The sequence below is a fragment of the Chiloscyllium plagiosum genome, unplaced genomic scaffold (assembly GCF_037043375.1).
Source record: "Chiloscyllium plagiosum isolate Xiang-an unplaced genomic scaffold, Cpla_swu_hap1 HiC_scaffold_13, whole genome shotgun sequence".
Classification (NCBI taxonomy): Eukaryota; Metazoa; Chordata; class Chondrichthyes; order Orectolobiformes; family Hemiscylliidae; genus Chiloscyllium; species Chiloscyllium plagiosum.
In genome coordinates this window covers 3,924,796-3,950,078 of record NW_028270151.1, presented here as the reverse complement: position 1 = coordinate 3,950,078, position 25,283 = coordinate 3,924,796, and the positions used below count along the sequence as shown (strand labels likewise).

General features: G+C 42.6%; 1 protein-coding gene across 10 annotated transcripts in view; it reads right to left on the bottom strand.

Moving 5' to 3' along the window:
* agfg1a (ArfGAP with FG repeats 1a) overlaps positions 1-16,265 on the bottom strand; it is a 94,812-nt gene extending 78,547 nt beyond the window's left edge. For 3 of the 10 annotated variants that reach the window (XM_043702843.2, XM_043702845.2, XM_043702848.2), the window contains exons 1-2: positions 16,057-16,262; positions 761-854 (exon numbers count right to left, since the gene is read on the bottom strand). In XM_043702843.2, coding sequence (XP_043558778.1) covers positions 761-854; positions 16,057-16,217 — 255 coding nt within the window. In that variant the 5' untranslated portion in view covers positions 16,218-16,262. Of the gene's footprint in view, positions 1-760; positions 855-16,056 lie in introns of all 10 variants that reach the window. The other 7 variants (XR_015759089.1, XR_015759090.1, XM_043702844.2 and 4 more) reach the window with 5 other exon arrangements.
* Between the last annotated feature and the right edge of the window lie 9,018 nt (positions 16,266-25,283).

The following is a 25,283-nucleotide window of genomic DNA, read 5'->3' as shown; positions in this document are numbered from 1 at the left end:
CAAACTAAGTACTTGGCAATCATATGTGAGAAAAAAAATGGATTAATAAAAAGAATTATACTTTAAAATGTTCACTTTCTTCCTTCTGTCATAAGTCCCTGTTCTCATTTATACTGCAATACCTGTCATTTCTGCACTATATACACAAATCTTTACTGAAGACAATGCAACGTTTGAACAACTCATTAAGCTCGAACATTCTTGAAAAAAGAAATTTTGTAAAAGCTTTTTATTTTGCACATATCAGGGCATTCGTGAGAATAGCAATTCAAGAGAAAAAGCAACATTGAAACAGCATGAGCAAAGAGCATGATTAGCAAGTAGATTATGATTAGTAGATGCATTTCCGTGGAGAATGCATCTATTAATGCTGATTGACAATTTACAGCCAGGTGTTGTTTAAACTTTAAACAAGGCAATTTGACTGTGATTGGTCAGCTTAAGGTGACAGCCATCTGTTGGACCATTTCTCAGAGCCCAATCATATTTTTGTGGGATCAGCCTGCAGCCTCAAAGTTAATCTTCCAAGCTATGTGATAATAAGCAGAAATGGATTGAACTCAGATGCCACCCTTTATAGATAAACCAAAGAGCTCAAAATAATCCTCAGGAAATAATTGAGTATTTCTGCCAAGTATCAAAAACCGTTTGTGAATCCACATAATTTAATCCAAGAGAATGAAATGAGATGAAAGGTATCAAAATCAATGCTTAGAATCAACATTATCTTATGGTATCTCATGAAGCAAAATAAACCTACCTCATTACCATGTTTTTGAAGAAACTCGATTTCTTGTTGTGTGAATGTGGTCATGGAGATTGACTTGACTCTATGTGGAGGATTCAACCCTCGTCTAGAGATTTAAAAAGACAATTTATATTTCCAGACAAATTGTGTACTTTATAAATCTAGAAATGTTTAAGTAACTTCTATAATAGAATAGAATAGTAATTTATGGTCACTATAGTACTTTCACTTTCCACATTCTAGCCATAAATATATATCATAAATAAATGTGGCCCTAGCACTGATTCCATAGTATCCTGCTACCTATGAGATACCATCCTGAAGCTATCTTCCTTATCACAAATCTCTAACTTCGCTTTGTTAGCCAATCCTCTATCCATGCTAAGATACTACCCCAACATTATGGGCTCTTCTTAATAAGTACCCTAACGTGTGTTACCTTACCAAATGCCTTCTTAAAATCCAAATATATTACATCAACCGCTTTCACTTGTTAATTTACTTGTTATCTGCTCAAAGAATTCTAATAAACTTCCTCTTGATGATTCCATGCTGACTATGTTTGATCATATGCATTGCAAAATGCTCTGTTATTCCTCTCTTTATAACAGACACTTAACATTTTCTCAACATCAGATGATAAGCTAACAGGTCTATAGTTACCTACGGTGTTACATCGGCAGCTTGTCAATCCTCTGGCACCTTTTTGGAAACTAAGGATTCTTGGAAGATTACTCCCAGTGCAGCCACTATCTCTGTAGCTACCTTTTTTTATATGCTGGGACACACCTGTCAGGTCTATGGGACTCACTGGTCTTTAGTCCCACTAGTTTTCTCTTACACATTTTCTCCAGTAATAGTTATTCTAGTTATTTCCTCTTCTCCTTTTGCCATTTGACTCTTTGGTTATTTTAGAATGCTACTAGAATCTTCTATTGTGAAGACCGATGCAAAGTATTCATTTAAATCCTCTGCCATTTGTTGGTTCCCCATTACTTCCCCAGCCTCTAAGAGGCCTATGTTCATTTTAGCTTTTCTCTTCCTTTTCATTTAATTAAAGAAGCTCTAGATATTCATCTTGATATTAATTGCAAGTTTATCCTCAAAGCTTATCATTAACACTTCATTTTTTTTTGGTTGTCTGAGGGCTGGAAATACTTGATGCAGAGAGAATGTTGTCCCTGGTTGGGAAGTCTCAAACCAGGGGGCAGTCTCTACCAAAGAAAGAATTGTGGTGGCCAAGTAACACAATAAATTCAAGAGAAAGTGATAGATAAATTTTAGATTTTAATAGCATTGAGGGGAATGGGGAGAAAGTGGGAATATGGAATAGAAGCAGAGGATCAGCATGATCCTACAGAATAGTCTACAGATCCTTGTCTCTATGTTTTGTTCTTTTTAAAAACATTACCAATTCTCTGGCTTATCACAAATCTTTGGCACATTATAGGCTTTTTTTAAATTTGTGCCATCTTTAACTCCCCTTGTTAATCCTGATTAGTTTATCTGCTTCCTTGAATCCTTCTTTCTCACTGGGACAGATGTTTACTATCAGCCATTTTATTCAACATCTGTCATTGTTCCTCAAATGTCTTTGCTGTGAATTCCCTTCACAGTACACTCGGGCTAACCTTGCTCTCATTCCTCTGCAATTATATTTAAGTTTAGCACAGTTGTTTCTGAGTTGAGACTGTGGTGCTGGAAAAGCACAGCAGGTCAGGCAGCATCCGACGAGCAGCAAATTTGATGTTTCGGGCATAAGATCTTTATCTGGAATGGCTCCTGCTCTTTGGCTGCTGCCTGACCTGCTGTGCTTTTCCAGCACCACACTCTCGACTCTGATCTCCAGCATCCGCAATCTTCACTTTCTCACAGTTGTTTCTGACCCAAGTTCGACCCCCATGTATGGTCACTGTTTCCTAGGGGAACATTTATGCTGACATCATTTCTTAAAACTTGCCTCATTACACATCACCACATCCAAAATTACCTGATCCTCGTTGGGTCCACAAGTTCTATGAGAAAGTGACCAAGTTGATAGATGAAGGAAGGGCTGTTGATGTCATACATGGACTTTAGTAAAGCATTTGATAAGGTTCCCCATGGTAAACTAATTGAGAAAGTGAAGTCACATGGTGTGCAGGGTGTTCTAGCTCGGTGGATAAAGAACTGGTTGAGCAACAGAAGACAGAGAGTAGTAGTTGAAGGGAGTTTCTCGAAATGGAGAAAGGTGACCAGTGGTGTTCCACAGGGGTCAGTGTTGGGGTCACTGTTGTTTGTGATATACATAAATGATCTGGAAGAGGGCACTGTTGGTATGATCAGCAAGTCTGCATATGACACAAAGATTGGCAGAGTAGCAGAAAGCATAAGTGACTGTCAAAGAATACAGGAGAATATAGATAGACTGGAGAGTTGGGCAGAGAAGTGGCAGATGAAGTTCAATCCAGGCAAATGTGAGGTGATGCATTTAGGAAAGTCTAATTCTAGAGTGAATTATACAATGAACAGAAGAGCCTTGGGAAAAGTTGATGAGCAGAGTGATCTGGGAGTGCAGGTCCATTGTACCCTGAAAGTTGCTGCACAGGTGGATAGAGTGGTCAAGAAGGCAAATGGTATGGTTGCCTTCATCGGACGGGATATTGAGTACAAGAGTTGGCAGGTCATGTTAAAATTCTACAAGACTTTGGTTTGGCCGCATTTGGAATACTGTGTACAGTTCTGGTCGCCACATTAGCAAAAGGATGTAGATCCTTTGGAGAGGGTGCAGAGAAGGTTTACGAAGGTGTTGCCTGGTATGGAAGGTGCTAGCTATGAAGAGAGGTTGAGTAGGTTAGGATTGTTTTCATTAGAAAAAAAGGAGATGGGGGGGGGGGGGGAAACCTGATTGAGGTTTACAAAATCATGAAGGGTATAGACAGGGTAGATAGAGATAAGTTTTTTCCCAGGGTGAAGGATTCAATAACGAGAGGTCATGCGTTCAAGGTGAGTGGTGAAAGGTTTACTTTACACAGAGGGAATGCGTTGCCAGCAGAGGTGGTAGAGGCAGGCACAGTAGATTCATTTAAGATGCGTCTGGACAGATGCATGAGTAGGTGGGGAACAGAGGGATACTTAGGAATCGGGCGACAGGTTTAGACAGTGGATTTGGATCGGCTCAGGCTTGAAAGGCCGGTGGGCCTGTTCCTGGGCTGTAAATTTTCTTTAAGGAGAGAAAAGAGCTGACGTTTAGAGTCTAACTGACCCTTTGTCCTTTTTAGCTTTGACAAAGGGTCAGTTAGACTCGAAACGTCAGCTCTTTTCTCTCCTTACAGATGCTGCCAGACCTGCTGAGATTTTCCAGCATTTTCTCTTTTGGTTTCAGATTCCAGCATCCGCAGTAATTTGCTTTTATTATGTAAGTATTCTTTTTTCTTTATAGTATTATTAATGTACTCTAATGGATTTTTCTCTGCCAATCTGACTATTCAAATTTACAAGAAGATTACAGTCACTCGTAATTAATTGACTGCCTTTGTTATACATCCTCATCATCTCCTGATTTAGTCTCTGTACCAGAGTATAACTACTCTTTGGGGGGTTTATAGACTACTACCAGAGAGATCTTTCCCTTTTTATTTCTTACTTGCACACATATGGATTCTACATCTTTTGATCCCAAGATCTCTTTGTGCTATCGTACTAATTCCATCCTGTCCTAACAATGCTCTGTCACCACCTTTTCTTTCTGGCTGTCCTTTCAAAACAGTCACATTCCCCAAATATTTCATTTCCAGCTTTGATCTTTTAACCATATCTCAGTACAGATTATAAAATCATAGCCATTAACCTGTATTTGTGCTATTAACCCAAGTTCAACATGTATTCAAGTAATTTTGCATTTTTACCTTCTTTGCCCTCTGATCCCACTTACTGTTGTCTTTCTATGTTTGTATACTTTGTCCCTTCCTATCTCACACTCTGGGTATCGTTATCCAAATAGCTGCCCTTTAATGTTGCTATATCCTTTTGCTTTGTAAGCCTACATTTTCTCTCTCCTAGATCTCTAATTAGTCTAAAGCCCTTTCATGGACTAATGAAATGTTAGCCTTTATAACTAGAAGGCTGGAATATGAGGAGGATGTTTTTCCACAGTCGTGGAAAGCACTGTTTGGGACTATATTGGGAATTCACTGTACAAGTCAGAGCATTGCACCATTAGACAGAAAACAAGGATCCAACAGAATGTTACCAGAACTCCAATTATGAGGAAAAATTACATGAATTAGACTTGCATGTTTCCTGGGGATGGAAGGTTAAGCGTGATTAAAAGATTTGATGCAGGAAGGATGCTTCTGATAGTGGAGGGCCAGGACCAGGGGCCATAGTTTAAGGATAAGGGGTAAAGCTTTCAGGAATGAAAGAATCTTATGCAAGGTATAGACAGGATAGATCGAGTGAACCCTTAGAACAGTATAAAGGCAGTAGGAGTATACTTAAGAGGGAAATCAGGAGGGCAAAAAGGGGAAATGAGATAGCTTTGGCAAATAGAATTAAGGAGAATTCAAAGGGTTTTTACAAATATATTAAGGACAAAAGGGTAACTAGGGAGAGAATAGGGCTCCTCAAAGATCAGCAAGGCCGCCTTTGTGTGAAGCCGCAGAAAATGGGGGAGATACTAAATGAGTATTTTCCATCAGTATTTACTGTGGAAAAGGATATGGAAGATAGAGACTGTAGGGAAATAGATGGGGACATCTTGCAAAATGTCCAGATTACAGAGGAGGAAGTGCTGGATGTCTTAAAATGGGTAAAGGTGGATAAATCCCCATGACCTGATCAGGTGTACCTGAAAACTCTGTGGGAAGCTAGAGAAATGCTGCTGGCTGCGAATCTTATCAGATCGAAGGATCGGTTGGAGAGACAGTTAGAAGCAAAGAGGAATTTGCAACAGCAACAGTATGTGATGGATGGCAGTTATAGGAAGGGGGAAAAGTCTCAGATACAGTCACATAGACGGGTTAACTCCAGGAAGGGTAAGAGAGGTAGGCAGCTAGGGCAGGAGTCTTTTGTGGATATATCCATTTCAAACAGGTATGTTGTTTTGGAAAATGTAGGATTCTCAGGGGAACGTAGCACAATCTGCCAGGTTTCTAGTATTGAGACTGGCACTAATGCAACGAGGGGTACGTCGGGTTCCAAGAGATCGATTGTGCTAGGGGACTCTCAGAAGTACAGACAAGACATTTCTGTGGCCAGCAGTGAAAAAGCAGAATGGTGTGTTGCTTCCCTTGTGCCAGGATCAAGGATGTCTCAGAGAGGGTGCAGAATGTTCTCACGGGGGAGAGGGGCCACCAGGAAGTCATTATCCACATTGGAACCAACGATATAGGAAGGGCAAAGGTTGATATTCTGAAAGGAGACTACAGAGAGTTAGGCAGGAATTTAAATAGGAGGTCCTCAAGAGTAGTAATATCTGGATTACTCCCGGTGTTACGAGCTAGTGAGGACAGGAATAGGAGATTAGAGCAGATGAATGCATGGATGAGGAGCTGGTGTATGGGGGAAAGATTCACATTTTTGGATCATTGGAATCTCTTTTGGGGTAGAAGTGACCTGTACAAGAAGGATGGATTGCACCTAAATTGGAAGGGGACTAATATACTGGCAGGGAGATTTGCTAGAGCTGCTCAGGAGGATTTAAATGAGTAAGGTGGGGGTGGGGGGTTGGGACCCAGGGAGATAGTGTGGAAAGAGATCGATCTGAGACTGGTACTGCTGAGAACAGAAGTGAGTCAAACAGTCAGGGCAGGCAGGGACAAGGTAGGACTAATAAATTAAACTGCATTTATTTCAATGCAAGGGGCCTAACAGGGAAGGCAGATGAACTCAGGACATGGTTAGGAACATGGGACTGGGATATCATAGCAATTACGGAAACATGGCTCAGGGATGGGCAGGACTGGCAGCTGAATGTTCTAGGAAACAAATGCTACAGGAAGGACAGAAAGGGAGGCAAGAGTGGAGGGGGGGGTGGCATATTTGATAAAGGATAGCATTACAGCTGTGCTGAGGGAGGATATTCCCAGAAATACATCCAGGGAATTTATTTGGGTGGAACTGAGAAATAAGAATGGGATGATAACTTTATTGGGATTGTATTATAGACCCCCTAATAGTCAGAGGGAAATTGAGAAACAAACTTATAAGGAGATCTCAGCTATCTGTAAGAAAAATAGGGTGGTTATGATAGGAGATTTCAACTTTTGAAACACAGACTGGGACTGCCATAGTGTTAAAGGTTTAAATGGAGAGGAATTTGTTAAGTGTGTACAAGACAATTTTCTGATTCAGTATGTGGATGTACCTACTAGAGAAGGTGCAAAACTTGACCTACTCTTGGGAAATAAGGCAGGGCAGGTGTCTGAGGTGTCAGTGGAAGAGCACTTTGGGCCAGCGACCATAATTCTATTAGATTTAAAATAATGATGGAAAAGGATAGACCAGATCTAAAAGTTGAAGTTCTAAATTGGAGAAAGGCCAATTTTGACGGTATTAGGCAAGAACGAAGATTGGTGGAGTTGTGGATAGTGAGGAGGGCTCTTGGGGCTGCAAAGGGACTTGGATATGATGCAGAGCTGGGCTGAGGAGTGGCAGATGGAGTTCAACCCTGACAAGTGTGAGGTTGTCCATTTTGGAAAGACGAATAAGAATGCGGAATACAGGGTTAACGGTAGGGTTCTTAGTGAGGTGGAGGAACAGAGGGATCTTGGGGTCTATGTTCATAGGTCTTTGAAAGTTGCCACTCAGGTGGATAGAGCTTGTAAGAAGGCTTATGGTGTATTAGCGTTCATTAGCAGAGGGATTGAATTCAAGAGTCGTGAAGTGATGTTGCAGCTGTACAGGACTTTGGTTAGGCCACATTTGCAGTTCTGGTCGCCTCACTTTAGGAAAGATGTGGAAGCTTTGGAGAGGGTGCAGAGAAGATTTACCAGGATGTTGCCTGGAATGGAGAATAGGTCGTACGAGGATAGGTTGAGAGTGCTAGGCCTTTTCTCATTGGAACGGCGAAGGATGAGGGGTGACTTGATAGAGGTTTATAAGATGATCAGAGGAATAGATAGAGTAGACAGTCAGAAACTTTTTCCCCGGGTACAACAGAGTGTTACAAGGGGACATAAATTTAAGGTGAAGGGTGGAAGGTATAGGGGAGATGTCAGGGGTGGGTTCTTTACCCAGAGAGTGGTGGGGGCACGGAATGCGCTGCCTGTGGGAGTGGTAGAGTCAGAATCTTTGGTGACCTTTAAGCGGCAATTGGATAGGTACATGGATGGGTGCTTAAGCTAGGACAAATGTTCGGCACAACATTGTGGGCCGAAGGGCCTGTTCTGTGCTGTATTGTTCTATGTTCTATGTTCTAACTTTCGAAAGCTGATAGGGGGCAGATGTTCGCAGGTAAAGGGACGGCTGGAAAATGGGAAGCCTTCAGAAATGAGATAACAAGAATCCAGAGAAAGTATATTCCTCTTAGGGTGAAAGGAAAGGCTGGTAGGTACAGGGAATGCTGGATGATTAAAGAAATTGAGGGTTTGGTTAAGAAAAAGGAAGCATATGTAAGGTATAGACAGGATAGATCGAGTGAATCCTTAGAGTATAAAGGAAGTAGGAGTATACTTAAGAGGGAAATCAGGAGGGCAAAATGGGGACATGAGATAGCTTTGGCAAATAGAATTAAGGAAAATCCAAAGAATTTTTACAAATACATCAAGGACAAAAGGGTAACTAGGGAGAGAATAGGGCCCCTCAAAGATCAGCAAGGCGGCCTTTGTGTTGAGCCGCAGAAAATGGGAGAGATACTAAATGAGTATTTTGCATCAGTATTTACTATGGAAAAGGATATGGAAGATATAGACTGTAGGGAAATAAATGGTGACATCTTGCAAAATGTCCATATTACAGAGGAGGAAGTGCTGGATGTCTTAAAACGCATAAAAGTGGATAAATCCCCAGGACCTGATCAGGTGTACCCGAGAACTCTGTGGGAAGCTAGAGAAGTGATTGCTGGGCCCCTTGCTGAGAGATTTGTATCATCGATAGTCACAGGTGAGGTGCCGGAAGACTGGAAGTTGGCTAACTGTTTAAGAAGGGTGGTAAGGACAAGCCAGGGAACTATAGGCCAGTGAGCCTGATGTCGGTTGTGGGCAAGTTGTTGGAGGGAATCCTGAGGGACAGGATGTACATGTGTTTGGAAAGGCAAGGACTGATTACGGACAGTCAACATGGCTTTGTGCGTGGAAAATAATATCTCACAAACTTGATTGAGATTTTTGAGGAAGTAACAAAGAGGATTGGTGAGGGCAGAGCAGTAGCTGTGATCTATATGGACTTCAGTAAGGCGTTCGACAAGGTTCCCCATGGAAGACTGATTAGAAATTTAGATCTCATGGAATATCGGGAAAACTAGCCATTTGGATACAGAATTGGCTCAAAGGTAGAAGACAGAGGGTGGTGGTGGAGGGGTGTTTTTCATACTGGAGGCCTGTGACCAGTGGAGTGCCACAAGGATCAGTGCTGGGTCCTCTACTTTTTGTCATGTACATAAATGATTTGGATATGAGTATAAGAGGTACAGTTAGTAAGTTTGCAGATGACACTAAAATTGGAGGTGTAGTGGACAGCGAAAAGGGTTACCTCAGATTACAACAGGATCTTGACCAGATGGGCCAATGGGCTGAGAAGTAGCAGATGGAGTTTAATTCAGATAAATGCGAGGTGCTGCATTTTGGGAAAGCAAATCTTAGCAGGACTTATATACTTAATGGTAAGGTCCGAGGGAGTGTTGCTAAACAAAGAGACCTTGGAGTGCAGGTTAATAGCTCCTTGAAAGTGGAGTCGCGGGTAGATAGGATAGTGAAGGCGGCGTTTGGTATGCTTTCCTTTATTGGTCAGAGTATTGAGTACAGGAGTTGGGAGGTCATGTTGCAGCTGTACAGGACATTGGTTAGGCTACTGTTGGAATATTCTGTGCAATTCTGGTGTCCTTCCTATCGGAAAGATGTTGTGAAACTTGAAAGGGTTCAGAAATGATTTACAAGGATGTTGCCAGGGTTGGAGGATTTGAGCTATAGGGAGAGGCTGAACAGGCTGGGGCTGTTTTCCCTGGAGCATCAGAGGCTGAGGGGTGACCTTATAGAGGTTTACAAAATCATGAGGGGCATGGATCAGGTAAATAGACAAAGTCTTTTCCCTGGGGTCGGGGAGTCCAGAACTAGAGGGCATAAGTTTAGGGTTAGAGGGGAAAGACATAAAAGAGACCTCAGGGGCAACTTTTTCACGCAGAGGGTGGTACATGTATGGAATGAGCTGCCAGACGATGTGGTGGACTCTGGTACAATTGCAACATTTAAGAGGAATTTGGATGGGTATATGAATAGGAAGGGTTTGGAGGGATATGGGCCGGGTGCTGGCAGGTGGGACAAGATTGGGTTGGGATATCTGGTTGGCATGGACGGGTTGGACCGAAGGGTCTGTTTCCATGCTGTACATCTCTATGACTCTATGACTGAGATGAGGAGCAATTTCTTCACCCAGAGTGAGGTGAGCCTGTGAAATTCACTTCCACAGAAAGTGGTTGAGGCAAAAACATTTTGTATTTTCAAGGAGGTAGATATAGCTCTTGTGTGCAAAGGGATCAAGGAATATTGGGGGAGGGTGGGAGAAGACACAATTAAGGGCATTGAACTTTATGATCAGCAGGCTTGAGGGGCCAAATGGCCTACTCTTGCTCCTATCTTCTATGTGTCTCTGTTAGATTGAGATTGTTAGGATTTTCAATGGGTTTGATTGGGTAAATGGAAATAAACTTTTTCCTGGTGCAAGAGACCAAGACAAGGAAACAGAACCTTAAAATAAGAGCCAGGCCATTCAAAAAGTTAGAATCACGAAACATTTACAGCTCATCATATCTGCACCAACCAAAAATGAGTCATGCATCCTAATTCCACTTTACAAAGTTGGCCCATAGTCACACAGCTTACAGGATTTGAAGTCTACATCCAGATAGCTTTTAAAAGGAGTCAAATGTTTCGGCCTCTACTATCCTTTCAAGTAGTGATTTCACATCCTCTGGATGAAAAATCTTTTCTTCATGGCCGCTCTAATGTCCCCACCAATCCCTTTCAATTGACGCCCCCTAGCAAATGTCCTCTCGGCTAAGATAAATAGGGCACTTTACCCAGCCCGCTCACAATTTTGTACGTCTCAGCAAAATCATGCCTTAGAATCCCGAGTTCCAATGACCTCCTTTCTGTAACGCACACAGTAACAGATAGTGGCCTAACGAATGATTTATACAATTTCAGTTTGGCCATGCTACTCTTATATTCTGTATCACAGCTAAATTCAATACATTTTCTTAACCACTTTAGTAACTTGTCCTTAACACCTTCAGGGATCTGTGGATGTTTATGCCCAGGGGCTCTCACTTCCTCTACACCTCTCATTCTTCCAATTATTGTATGTTCCTTTGGCATCAACGCAGACTTCTCGGATTGAATTCCACTTGTCACTGTTCTGTTCACCCGATACTGATGAGAAAACACCTTGCCATGCATTGGATGACCACAGTGTGGAACAGGTAGATGTTACCTTAATTCATTTTAGATCGGAAATTGTTGAAATTTTGTTTATGCAGGGTATAAAGAAACTATGGAGTCAAGGGGATTGGATACAGTTAGGATAGAAAAAATCAAAACGATGGAACAGATTTAAAGGGATGAAAGGCCTACTCTCCTTCTTATGTTAAAAGTAGTATGCAGCCAGCTTGCCAACAGGAGCATATTGCAAGGCCACCTGTTTTCTACCTCTACCGAGACACTTCAAAGGCTGTGGAAATTGTGTGTCCTCAGACTCCACAAAGTCAGCTTGCCTTACATTACCCTGGTACATCACATTGGGTATGATTGTCATAACTTGTTAATATGATGCCAAGAACAAGATTCTGGGTACTCAACACTGAGAATGGATGTATATCTTCAGCAGTATTCAATCTAATGTGAATTGTTTTTGTTTTTTTTCCTGGAGTGTTAATTAGAAGCCCACTTTGTAGGCCTTCATCTACATTGAGGTTTTTTTTACTGCTACCCCATATTTGACAATTGAATATAAAATGTCTCCAGTTTCCTATTTTTAATGTGTTCAGTCATAAAAGTCCTATTTTACTCAATTTACTTCTAACCAAACAAGTATTCCTTCAAACAGAGACACACCTTTTAAGGTCTCAAGGGACTGGTTTAAAAGTCAAAAGTAAATAATAATCACAGGCATATACCCTAGATAATACAACGGACAAATAATCCATCAGGAAACGTTCATATTCAAGCAGTTAGCCTATAGAATTTTTGTTATCTAAATTACATTTTCTTGATCAACTTTTAAACTACTCCACAATAATAGGACGTAATTATTCGATGAAGTCCACAGTGACTTAAACTACGATGCAAAACAAGACAAGTTAGGCCTCTGTAATTCTGCTCGTAGTTTTCTCAGAAATATACTTACAGTTTGCCGTAATTACTCAGATTATTTCCTACCAAAGTTCTTCCTGTAAAGACACAATTCATTTCTTCATTTTCTCCCTTTGTATTGTATCTTCAACAAATTCGATTTTCTGCATCAGAGTTTAGAAACATACATCTTTCCTTTGCTAAGTATTGTCCTCGTTATTGTGAACATGGCCCTATTACATTCAGCCTAGGACTTATGACCCTGCTCCCAATCCTTCTCTTTCCTCTTGAGTCCTAATCCACAAAATCATGCTTCCCATTGCCGATAAGATGAAGTGAGCCATTAATGACACTAACTAACATATATAAACACCATATACACTTGTTATTACCTACAATAGTAAATTCACTGCAAAAAGAAATTTGTTCCAATGCAAAACTGTACTGACAATACTGAAAAAAAAAGAGTGCTGGAGAAACTCGGCAGGCTGACAGCACATGTGAATAGTGTTAACAGTTTGAGTCCAAGATGAGATAGCTTTGGCAAATAGAGTTAAGGAGAATCCAAAGGTTTTTACAAATACATTAAGGGCAAAAGGGAAACTAGGGAGAGAACAGGGCCCCTCAAAGATCAGCAAGGCGGCCTTTGTGTTGAGCCGCAGAAAATGGGGGAACTATTAAGCGAGTATTTTGCATCAATATTTACTGTGGAAAACGATATGGAAGATATAAACTGTAGGGAAATAGTTGGTGACACCTTGCAAAATTTCCAGAGAAGGAAGTGCTGGATGTCTTGAAATGCATAAAGGTGGATAAATCCCCAGGACCTGATCAGGTGTACCCGAGAATTCTGTGGGAAGTTAGTGAAGTGATTGCTGGGCCTCTTGCTGAGATAGTTGTATCATCGATAGTCACAAGTGAGTTGCTGGAAGACTGGAGGTTGGCAAACGTGGTGCCACTGTTTAAGAAGGGTGATAAGGACAAGCCAGGGAACTATAATCCAGTGGGCCTAACGTTGGTGGTGGGCAAGTTGTTGGAGGGAATCCTGAGGGACAGGATGTACATGTATTTGGAAAGGCAAGGACTGATTAGGGATAGTCAACATGCTTTTGTGCATGGGAAATCATGTCTCACAAACTTGATTGAGTTTTTTGAGGAAGCAACAAAGAGGATTGGTGAGGGCAGAGCAGTAGCTGTGATCTATATGGACTTCAGTAAGGCGTTCGACAAGGTTCCCCATGGGAGACTGGTTAGCAAGGTTAGATCTCACGGAATACCGGGAGAACTAGCCATTTGGATACAGAACTGGCTCAAAGGTAGAAGACAGAGGGTGGTGGTGGTGGAGGGTTGTTTTTCAGACTGGAGGCCTCTGACCCGCGAAGTGCCACAAGGATCGGTGCTGGGTCCTCTACTTTTTGTCATGTACATAATTGATTTGGATCTGACCATAAGAGGTACAGTTAGTAAGTTTGCAGATGACACCAAAATTGAAGGTGTCGTGGACAGCGAAGAAGGTTACCTCAGATTACAACAGGATCTTGACCAGATGGGCCAATGGGCTGAGAAGTGGCAGATGGAGTTTAATTCAGATAAATGCGAGGTGCTGCATTTTGGGAAAGCAAATCTTAGCAGGATGTATACACTTAATGGTAAGGTCCTAGGGAGTGTTGCTGAACAAAGAGACGTTGGAGTGCAGGTTCATAGCTCCTTGAAAGTGGAGTTGCAGGTAGATTGGATAGTGAAGGAGGCGTTTGGTATGCTTTCCTTTATTGGTCAGAGTATTGAGTACAGGAGTTGGGAGGTCATGTTGCGGCTGTACAGGACATTGGTTAGGCCACTGTTGGAATATTGCGTGCAATTCTGGTCTCCTTCCTATCGGAAAGATGTTGTGAAACTTGAAAGGTTCAGAAAAGATTTACAAGGATGTTGCCAGGGTTAGATGATTTGAGCTTTAGGGAGAGGCTGAATAGGCTAGGACTGTTTTCCCTGGAGAGTCGGAGGTTAAGCGGTGACCTTATAGAGGTTTACAAAATCATGAGGGGCTTGGATAGGATCTGCTTCCATGCTGTACGTCTCTATGACGCTATGCAATACAGATTCTCCAAACCCGAATTTCTCCAACACACCCTGCACGGTGGTACAGTGCCAGAGACCCGGGTTCAATTCCAGCTTCGGGCAACTGTCTGTGTGGAATTTGCACATTCTCCCCGTGTCTGCGTGGGGTTTCCTCCGGGTGCTCCGGTTTCCTCCCACAGTCCAAAGATGTGCAGGTCAGGTGAATTGGCCATGCTAAATTGCCCAAAGTGTTAGGTGAAGGGGTAAATGAAGGGGAATTAGATTAGATTACTTACAGTGTGGAAACAGGCCCTTCGGCCCAACAAGTCCACACCGACCCGCCGAAGCGCAACCCACCCATACCTCTACCTAACACTACGGGCAATTTAACATGGCCAATTCACCTAACCTGCACATCTTTGTGACTGTGGGAGGAAACCGGAGCACCCGGTGGAAACCCACGCAGACACGGGGAGAACGTGCAAACTCCACACAGTCAGTCGCCTGAGGCGGGAATTGAACCCGTGTCTCTAGCGCTGTGAGGCAGCAGTGCTAACCACTGTGCCACCGTGCCGGGAATGGGTCTGGGTGGGTTGCTCTTTGGAGGATCAGTGTGGACTTGTTGGGCCGAAGGGCCTGTTTCCGCACTATAAGTAATCTAATTTATTTTAAATGCAAATTCTTTTCCAGTTTATTCTTGTTCCATTTCCTTGGTTAAACCTTAAATGGACGACTTATCTGTTACTGAGAAACTCACATGAAATATTAAGTCACTTACTCTTGCATTTGTTTTGCATTTCCAGGTAGTTTTTGGAAAATTGTAGCAAACATAAATTCACTTTCATTTTACATTCTTCTGCTGGTCAAGCTCAATCCCACGGTAGTTGCCAAACTGTTTTGTTGAATTATCCCTCTTCAAATTAATTAGCAATCACAGACATTCCCCCACCCTCTATGACCCCCATCTAATATATAAATCATGGAGACAAACAGTTTAATTATATTTTTAAGACAAGTGGAGTTTACTTTGGTGCTGCTCTAAGTGCTCCTTCAGTCACAGTCTCTCAATACACAACCCTCCCCACCCCTTGCTCCGTGCATTAGCTAGCATACTCTGCACTACAGTACGGGAGCTGTACTGTTTCAATGCCCCACCTGGTGGATCTCGGTTTTGAGACACAGCACCCAGCAAGTTTTCTCCCTCATTATCTGAACTGGTTCCTGATCCTTTCTCTTCATTAATTATTTGGAATGCTCTACTTTCCGCCCTTCACTACTTATACCAGAATTCTTTGGTCTAGTTCTCCCTCCCTCAGCATCTCTGGAATCTATCTTGACATTTCCCTGTGCTGACTACGGCATTGACGCCCTCTCCTTTTTGACTCTGAAAGATGACTTCATCTCTTCCCCTGTCTGTGGGATCGGTTTCCTCCAGTCCTATTCCACTACGCTCCCCTCATCTCTACAGGGGACTTTCTTTCTCAGCCTTAGCCTCTCTCCTTCCGCCACCCCAGCCTCCCCCTTTTTCCTCAGGATCCGCACAATAGCTTTTTTCCCCCCCCTCCTCTCTCACTCCATTCCAACCCGCCCCAATTCGATGCAGAATGTACCCCCCCCCCACTTCTTTGGGTTTGCTATTCTTGTAATACTGCACCCCTCCTTTGTGTGCGGGCTGGGTGTGTGTGTGTGGGTGTGCCTCTCCCTCTGCTTTGTGTGGTGCTGGCTGTGCAGGGGGGTCAGGGAAGGCCCCGCCGGGCCCCTCTCACTCACAGGATGCCGCTGCAGGAGGTGCAGACGAAGGAGCCGATGGTCATGTTGACATAGGTCGGGCCTCTCTGGTCGCAGTCGAAACATTTCCTGTTATGCTGCAGCGTTGTCATGTCCCGCAGCAGCTTCAGGTGCTTCTCCTCCTGCTTTCGCTTGGCCGCCATGGAGACCAGATCGAGAATGTGAAGAGACAGAGACAGCAGCCGCGCGGCGGGGGGAGGAAACAGGGGCGGACACACCGTCTCCAGCGGAAACCACACGCCACTTCCGGTCCGTGGGGAGGGGATTAGTGACGGACCGGAGGGGACTGTCACTGTGGTGTTTGTGTGGAGGGAGAAACGGAATTAACGTTTCCAGTCTGGTAGGGCTCTTCTTCAGAACCGACAGAGGTTGGAACAAATAGTCTCTTTTTTCTCTGTATCCTTTTGACCAGTGGCAGAGGAGGAACCACAGGCCTAAAGCAAAAAAAAGACTTCTCCAGAAACGTGTCATAACGTTCAAAATAAAGTCATGATTTAGAGATGCCGGTGTTGGACTGGGGTGTACAAAGTTAAAAATCACACAACACCAGGTTATAGTCCAACAGGTTTGATTGGAAGCACTAGCTTTCATAGTGCTGCTCCTTCAGGTGGTTGTGGAGGACACAATTGTAAGGCACAGAATTACATTGTACTTTGCTCAAAAACTGCATGCATTCATGTAAAACTCTGATCACAATTTTTAGATTAGAATCAATCTAAACATCATGGCACAGATAGAGAACTTGGGCGTAACATATTGTCTAGCTAACACCAATTGTTACAGTTAACCTGAGAATGCAACTTTTAAAAAAAAGTTGTGATTTACACATGAAAGAAGTGAAACTATCATGGTATTCGAACAGATGAAAGACTCAACAGACATAATCAAGGTATTTTTCAATGTATAATTTCAGTTACATCACACTGTAAACTTTTGCGATAAATAGGAGAAAGGACAATTTTGATGGTATTAGGCAAGAACTTTCGAAAGCTGATGGGAGGTAGATATTTGCAGGTAAATGGATGGCTGGAAAATGGGAAGCCTTTAGAAATGAGATAACAAGAATCCAGAGAAAGTATATTCCTGTAAGGGTGAAAGGGAAGGCTGGTAGGTATAGGGAATGCTGCATGACTAAAGAAATTGAGGGTTTGGTTAAGAAAAAGAAGGAAGCATATGTCTGGTATAGACAGGATAGATCGAGTGAATCCTTAGAAGAGTATAAAGGAACTAGGAGTATACTTAAAAGGGAAATCATGAGGGCAAAATGGGTACATGAGATAGCTTTGGCAAATAGAATTAAGGAGAATCCAAAGGGTTTTTACAAATATATTAAGGACAAAAGGGTAACGATGGACAGAATAGAGGTAAAAACAATGACTACAGATGCTGGAAACCAGATTCTGGATTAGTGGTGCTGGAAGAGCACAGCAGTTCAGGGAGCATCCAAGGAGCAGCGAAATCAGAATAAATCAGAATGGACAGAATAGAGCCTCTCAAAGATCAGCAAGGCAGCCTTTGTGTGGAGCCACAGAAAATGGGAGAGATACTAAATGAGTATTTTGCATCATATTTACTGTGGAAAAGGATATGGAAGATATAGACTGTAGGGAAATAGATGGTGACATCTTGCAAAATGTCCATATTACAGAGGAGGGAGTGCTGGGTGTCTTGAAACAGTTAAAGGTGGATAAATCCCCAGGACCTGATCAGGTGTACCCGATAACTCTGTGGGAAGCTAGAGAAGTGATTGCTGGGCCTCTTGCTGAGATATTTATATCATTGATAGTCACAGGTGAGGTGCTGGAAGACTGGAGGTTGGCAAACGTGGTGCCACTGTTTAAGAAGGGCGGTAAAGACAAGCCAGGGAACTATAGACCGGTGAGCCTAACCTCAGTGGTGGACAAATTGTTGGAGGGAATCCTGAGGGACAGGATGTACATGTATTTGGAAAGGCAAGGACTGATTAGGGATAGTCAACATGGCTTTGTGCGTGGGAAATCATGTCTCACAAACTTGATTGAGTTTTTTGAAGAAGTAACAAAGAAGATTGATGAGGGCAGAGCAGTAGATATGTTCTATATGGACTTCAGTAAGGTGTTTGACAAGGTTCCCCATGGTAAAGGTAAAAACAATAACTGCAGATGCTGGAAACTCATGGAAGAGCACAGCAATTCAGGCAGCATCCAACGAGCAGCGAAATCGATGTTTCAGGCAAAAGCCCTTCATCAGGAATAAAGGCAGAGAGCCTGAAGCGTGGAGAGATAAGCTAGGGGAGGGTGGGGGTGGGGGTGGGGAGAGAGTAGCATAGAGTACAATGGGTGAGTGGGGGAGGAGATGAAGGTGATAGGTCAGGGAGGAGAGGGTGGAGTGGATAGGTGGAAAAGGAGCTAGGCAGGTCGGACAAGTCAAGGGGACAGTGCGGAGCTGGAAGTTTGAAACTAGGATGAGGTGGGGGGAAGGGGAAATGAGGAAGCTGTTGAAGTCCACATTGATGCCCTGGGGTTGAAGTGTTCCGAGGCAGAAGATGAGGCGTTCTTCCTCCAGGCATCTGGTGGTGAGGGAGAGGCGGTGAAGGAGGCCCAGGACCTCCATGTCCTCAGCAGAGTAGGAGGGGGAGTTGAAATGTTGGGCCACGGGGCGGTTTGGTTGATTGGTGCGGGTGTCTCGGAGATGTTCCCTAAAGCGCTCTGCTAGGAGGCGCCCAGTCTCCCCAATGTAGAGGAGACCGCATCGGGAGCAACGGATACAATAAATGATATTGGTGGATGTGCAGGTAAAACTTTGATGGATGTGGAAGACTCCTTTAGGGCCTTGGATAGAGGTGAGGGAGGAGGTGTGGGCACAGGTTTTACAGTTCCTGCGGTGGCAGGGGAAAGTGCCAGGATGGCAGAGTGGGTCGTAGGGGGGCGTGGACCTGACCAGGTAGTCACGGAGGGAAAGGTCTTTGCGGAAGGCGGAGAGGGGTGGGGAGGGAAATATATCCCTGGTGGTGGGGTCTTTTTGGAGGTGGCAGAAATGTCGGCGGATGATTTGGTTTATGCGGAGGTTTGTAGGGTGGAAGGTGAGCACCAGGGGCGTTATGTCCTTGTTACGGTTGGTGGGGTGGGGTCTGAGGGCGGAGGTGTGGGATGTGGACGAGGTGCTTTGAAGGGCATCTTTAACCACGTGGGAAGGGAAATTGCGGTCTCTCAAGAAGGAGGCTATCGGAGACTGATTAGAAAGTTAGATCTCATGGAATACCGGGAGAACTAGCCATTTGGATACAGAACTGGCTCAAAGGTAGAAGACAGAGGGTGGTGGTGGTGGAGGGTTGTTTTTCAGACTGGAGGCCTGTGACCAGTGGAGTGCCACATGGATTGGTGGTGGGTCCTCTACTTTTTGTCATGTACATAAATGATTTGGATGTGAGCATAAGAGGTATAGTTAGTAAGTTTGCAGATGACACCAAAATTGGAGGTGTAGTGGACAATAAAGAGGGTTACCTCAGATTACAACAGCATCTTGACCAGATGGTCCAATGGGCTGAGAAGTGGCAGATGGAGTTTAATTGAGATAAATGCGAGGTGTTGCATTTTGGGAAAGCAAATCTTAGCAGGACTTATACACTTAATGGTAAGGTTCGAGGGAGTGTTGCTGAACAGAGAGACCTTGGAGTGCAGGTTCATAGCTCCTTGAAAGTGGAGTCGCAGGTAGATAGGATAGTGAAGAAGGCGTTTGGTATGCTTTCCTTTATTGGTCAGAGTACTGAGTACAGGAGTTGGGAGGTCATGTTGTGGCTGTACAGGACATTGGTTAGACAACTGTTGGGATATTGCGTGCAATTCTAGTCTCCTTCCTATCGTAAAGATGTTGTGAAACTTTAAAGGGTTCAGAAAAGATTTTCAAGGATATTGCCAAGGTTGGAGGATTTGAGCTACAGGGAGAGGCTGAACAGACTAGGGCTGTTTTCCCTGGAGCATCAGAGGCTGAAGGATGACCTTATAGAGGTTTACAGAATTATGAGGGGCATGAATAGGATAAATGGTCAAAGCCCTTTCCCTAGGGTCGGGGAGTCCTGAACTAGAGGGCATAGTTTTAGGGTGAGAGGGGAAAGATATAAAAGAGACCTAAGGGGCAACCTTTTCAAGCAGAGGGTGGTACGGGTATGGAATGAGCTGCCAGAGCCTGTGGTGGAGGCTTGTACAATTGCAACATTTAAGAGGCATTTGGATGGATATATGAATAGGAAGGGTTTGGAGGGATATGGGCCGGGTGCTGGCAGGTGGGACTAGATTGGGTTGGGATATCTGGTCGGCATGGACGGGTCTGACCGAAGGGTCTGTTTCCATGCTGTACATCTCTATGATTCTAAATTCTATGCCTTACAATTGTGTGCTCCACAACAACCTAATGAAAGAGCAGAGCTCAGAAATTAGTACTTCCAGTTAAATCTGTTGGACTATAACCTGGTGTTGTGTGATTTTTAACTTTAAATAAAGAACTGCAGATTATGGAAAACTGAAACAAAATCAGAAATTGCTGGAGAAACTCAGCGGGTCTCACAGCATCTATGGGGAGAAACACAGTTAACGTTTCAGGGCCAATGAGCCTTCTTTGAACTGGTATAAACCACAAAAAAGGTGGGGTGTGTAATGACACCTCTGAACAGGCTTGATTAGAAAATACCTAAAGAACGGACAAAAAAGACCGTTAAAGAAGAGTCACTGGACTCAATCTTAACTCTGCTTTCTCTCCATATGTGCTGCCAGACCTGCTGAGTTTTTCCAGAGTTTTTCAGCGCTTCAGCATTTGCAGTTTGTTTATTTTCATTATAAAAGACAGGGTTTTTTATTTTTTGATGAAATAGTGATGTAAAATGGCTACAAATCAAAGTGAGAAATGGAGAAAATTGATCCTTTCTACTTAAAGCAAACAATACAAAGTCATGGAGGGTGAACGGGCATTACACTCGCTTTCTGAAGTAACTGAATTAAACTTTAAGATTGTTAAAATGCTGAAGTAGAAATGAGGTGTTTTTCCTCGAGCTTCATTGGAACATTGCAACCGGCCCAGGACAGAAATGCTAACATGTGAACAGGGTTGTTTATTAACCTGGCAAGCAACCAGGAGGTCAGGGTTGTTCCTATGGATGGAGTGGAGGCGCTTTGTAAAGCAGTTACTCAGTCTGTTTGGTCTTGCCAATATTCTGATTTGTATACTGTCTACAATCACAGTATAATAGGACTGCAGTCACATTGGTACATTACTGTCTATAATCACTGTAAAAGGAATAACAGCTTCTCTGTGTTGGCAAATCAAAACAAAGGCAATTTTTTGTTTCAAAATACTCTAATATTTGTCCAAAAATCATTGTGGGGAAAAAGAAAGTGTAGATCTGACAGATTTCCTATCCTCCTCTAAAATTTCCACATGCTGATCAGCTGCATCTTATTCTGACTGTGGAAGGACTTCATCGTTTATACATGTAAAATTACACTTCCCATATATATTGACTCTTGAATTACATTTCATGTGAACTTGAGTATTGCTTCTTACAAAAATTATCAGAATAAAGTTGTAGCTTCAGCACTGGCACAAATTTAGATTTCAATTTTAATGGTTTTCCACATAGTTTATTTAAGGAAGAATAAAGCATTGGTATAAGATTTGTTACCAAGAATCAACTCCATTTCATCGACCCTTTGTGATATTAGAAGTTAAATTTATTTACAGATACAAGCTTATACCACTATTATGCTAACAACATAGTTATTAAGTTGGAGATACAGTGTTGTAATGGAAAACTTTAAAATTAGAATGAATAATGTAGTCACTGACCGCTTTGAAGGCAGATTGGACAACTTGTACCAGGGTTATACAAACGATACTCCAGAATAATCTAAAAGCAATTCTGTTTTATTTCAATCCATTCACAGAATGTCAATATCACTGGCAAAGACAGCATACATTGTGCATTCCTAACTGACTGCATGAAGGTGGTAGTGAGGCACTGTCGGTGAACCCTTGCAGTCAGTACGGGGAAGGTATTCACACAGTACTGTTAATTAAGGTGTTCCAGGATTTTGATCTAGCCAGTATGAAGGAACAGTGATATATTTCTATGCATGAGAGTTGTGTGATTTACGGGGAATTTGAAAGTGGTGGCATTCACATGTGTGTGCTGCTGTAGTCCTTTTTAAGTGGTAGAGATTGTGGGTTTTGGCTATTATTAACAAATAAACTTTAGCAAGTTGCTGCAATGCCTTCCTGTTGATGACACACACTGCTGCAACTGTACATTGGTGATGAAAAGGATGAACATTGAAGGTCATGGGTGAGATGCCAATCAAAAATGCTGCTTTATCCTGGGTGGAATCAAATCTCTTGAGTGTGTTTGGAGCTGCAGTCATTCAGACAGGCGGAGAGTCTTCTTTCTTGCTCCTTAGAAAGGCTTTGGGGGGCAGTTGGTGAATCACACTTTGCATAACCTGCTATTGGAGCTATTATATTTATGTAGCTGGTCGAGTTAATTTTCAGGTCCATGGTGACCCACAAGATATTGCTGATGGAAGAAATGCAATGATGGTAATGTCATTGAATGGTGGTTAGATATGCTGTTAATAGAGGTGGTCACAGCCTGGTATTTGTGTAGCTGAAATATTAAAACACTTATCAGGCCAAGTTTGAAAGTTGTCTCAATGCTGCACTTCAGTAAGGACTGTTTAGATAATCTGAGGAGTAACAAATGGAACTAAACATTGCACAGTATTCTCCAAGCATTTCCATTTCTGACCTTAAGATGGAAGGCTCATTCGTGAAGTAACTGAAGATGGCTGTCATGAAGAATTGGCCTCTTACAACTGTAGTTATGCTATGTATCAGTACAACTGATTGAAGGATTCCTCTCCAGTGCCAGTGCTTTAAATTTTACCTCGGCTCCTTGATGCCACAGTTGATAAATCCTGCCTTGTTGTCAGAGGCAGTCAGTCTTGCAATGCCTGTGGAATTTGACTCTTCTGGACCGAGTCTATAATAAGTTCAGGATCCAAGTGAGAATGATAGAATCCTTATTGAGGATTGTTAAAGGGTTGCATGCTGCTTTCTAATATGCTCAGTGTTAAAAATCACACAACCCCAGGTTATAGTCCAACAGGTTTAATTGGAAGCACACTAGCTTTCAGAGCGACGCTCCTTCATCAGGTGATGGGGAGGGCTCAATCGTATCACAGAATTTATAGCAAAAATTTGCCGTGTGATGTAACTGAAATTATACATTGAAAAATTGATTGTCTGTTAAGCATTTCATCTGTTAGAATACAGTGATAGTTTCACTTCTTTCATGTGTAAATCACAAAACCCTTTTGTTTAAGTTGCATTCTCGGGTTAGCTGTTAACAATGGGTGATAGCTAGACAATATGTTGAAGGTGTTAGCCCCCTGTGTTCTCTGTCTATGACCTGATGTTTAGATTGATTCTAATCTAAAAAGTGAGATAACAGAGTTTTACATAAATTCATGCAGTTTTTAAGCTCAGAGTTCTACATGAATGTATGCAGTTTTTGAGCAAAGTGCAATGTAACTCTGCAAGTACAAATTCACCACACAAAATATATGTGTGCATGTGGATCTTTGTCTGTCTCTGTCTGGGGTGGGGGTTGTGAGTGTGAGAAAGTGTGTGTGTGTGTGTGTGTAGTGAGTGCAGAGTGTCTTAAGTCTGTGAGGAGGTGCATGTGTGGGAGTGTGTGTGTCTATAAGGGTGTGTGTGGGTGTCCGTGTGTGTGTGAGAGAGTGTGTGTGTGTGTAGTGCAATGGTGATCACCTGTAATGTGACATGAACCCAAGGTCCCCGTTGAGGCCCTCCCTATGGGTACCGAACTTAGCTATCAGCCTCTGCTCGGCCACTTTCGTCTGCTGCCTGTCCCGAAGTCCACCTTGGAGGATGGTCACCCGAAGGTCCGAGGCTGAATGTCCTGGACCACTGAAATGTTCCCCAACTGGGAGGGAACCCTCCTGTCTGTTGATTGTTGTGTGGTGCCCATTCATCCATTGAAATAGAAAGGGTTTTGTGATTTACACATGAAAGAAGTGAAACTATCACTGTATTCTAACAGATGAAATGCTTAACAGACAATCAATTTTTCAATGTATAATTTCAGTTATATCACACTACAAATTTTTGCTATAAATTCTGTGTTACGATCGAGCCCTCCACAATCACCTGATGAAGGAGCGTCGCTCCGAAAGCTAGTGTGCTTCCAATTAAACCTGTTGGACTATAACCTGGTGTTGTGTGATTTTTAACTTTGAACACCCCAGTCCAACACCGGCATCTCCGAATCATGGCTAATATGCTCAACATCTTTCATCATTTTGCTAGTAATTGAGAGTAAACTGATAGGGTGGTAATTTACCAGATTGGATTTGTTCTTTTTAAATTGGAAGTAAAATCTGATGGAAAGCAGCAGTTACACAGGTTTCAATTCTCACCCTTTAAATGTGTAAAATTAGCAGTGGTCACAGCTTGAGTATGACCTTTGCTACCATCAATGTTGATCAGAGATTCTGCTACCAGTTAAACATTGGAATTTTGACTAAATACATAAAATAACTAAAACTTTAACTTACCTGCTAGAAAACAAATACTGTAGTTAAATCTCATTATGAGGTAGCATTACCAAAACCGCAGCACCGATACATTGGACAAACAGGCCGAAAACTAGCCATCAGGATACATGAACATCAACTAGCCACAAAATGACATGACCCATCCATCCTAGGACAAGCCAAACAGAGACACGCACGAGAATTCCTAGAAGCGTGGCATTCCAACTGGAACTCTATCAACAAACACATTAACTTGGATCCCATTTACCACACCCTGTAAAAAACAGGAAATTATGTCACCACAGGAAATGACATCACCAACCCAAGGAAACTCAAACACATAAATAGAAAGCGGGCCATACCACCACTGCTTCATCTGGAGACTCACTGATGATGTTACCTAGTATGGTGACAAAACGTGTGCAAATGAACCTTCCAGCTCAGCGAGCAAAACTCAGAACCTCAACCTGAGCTACAAATCTTCTCAAAACTCACTAACTGTAGCTTCAACTACAGAGTGGTTCATTAACACTTGTACATACAACACATGCTTATGGGGTAAAAATAAAAATCTAGGAAAGTTACCATGTAGTTATGAAAGACATTTTTTATTCTATTATTTTTAAA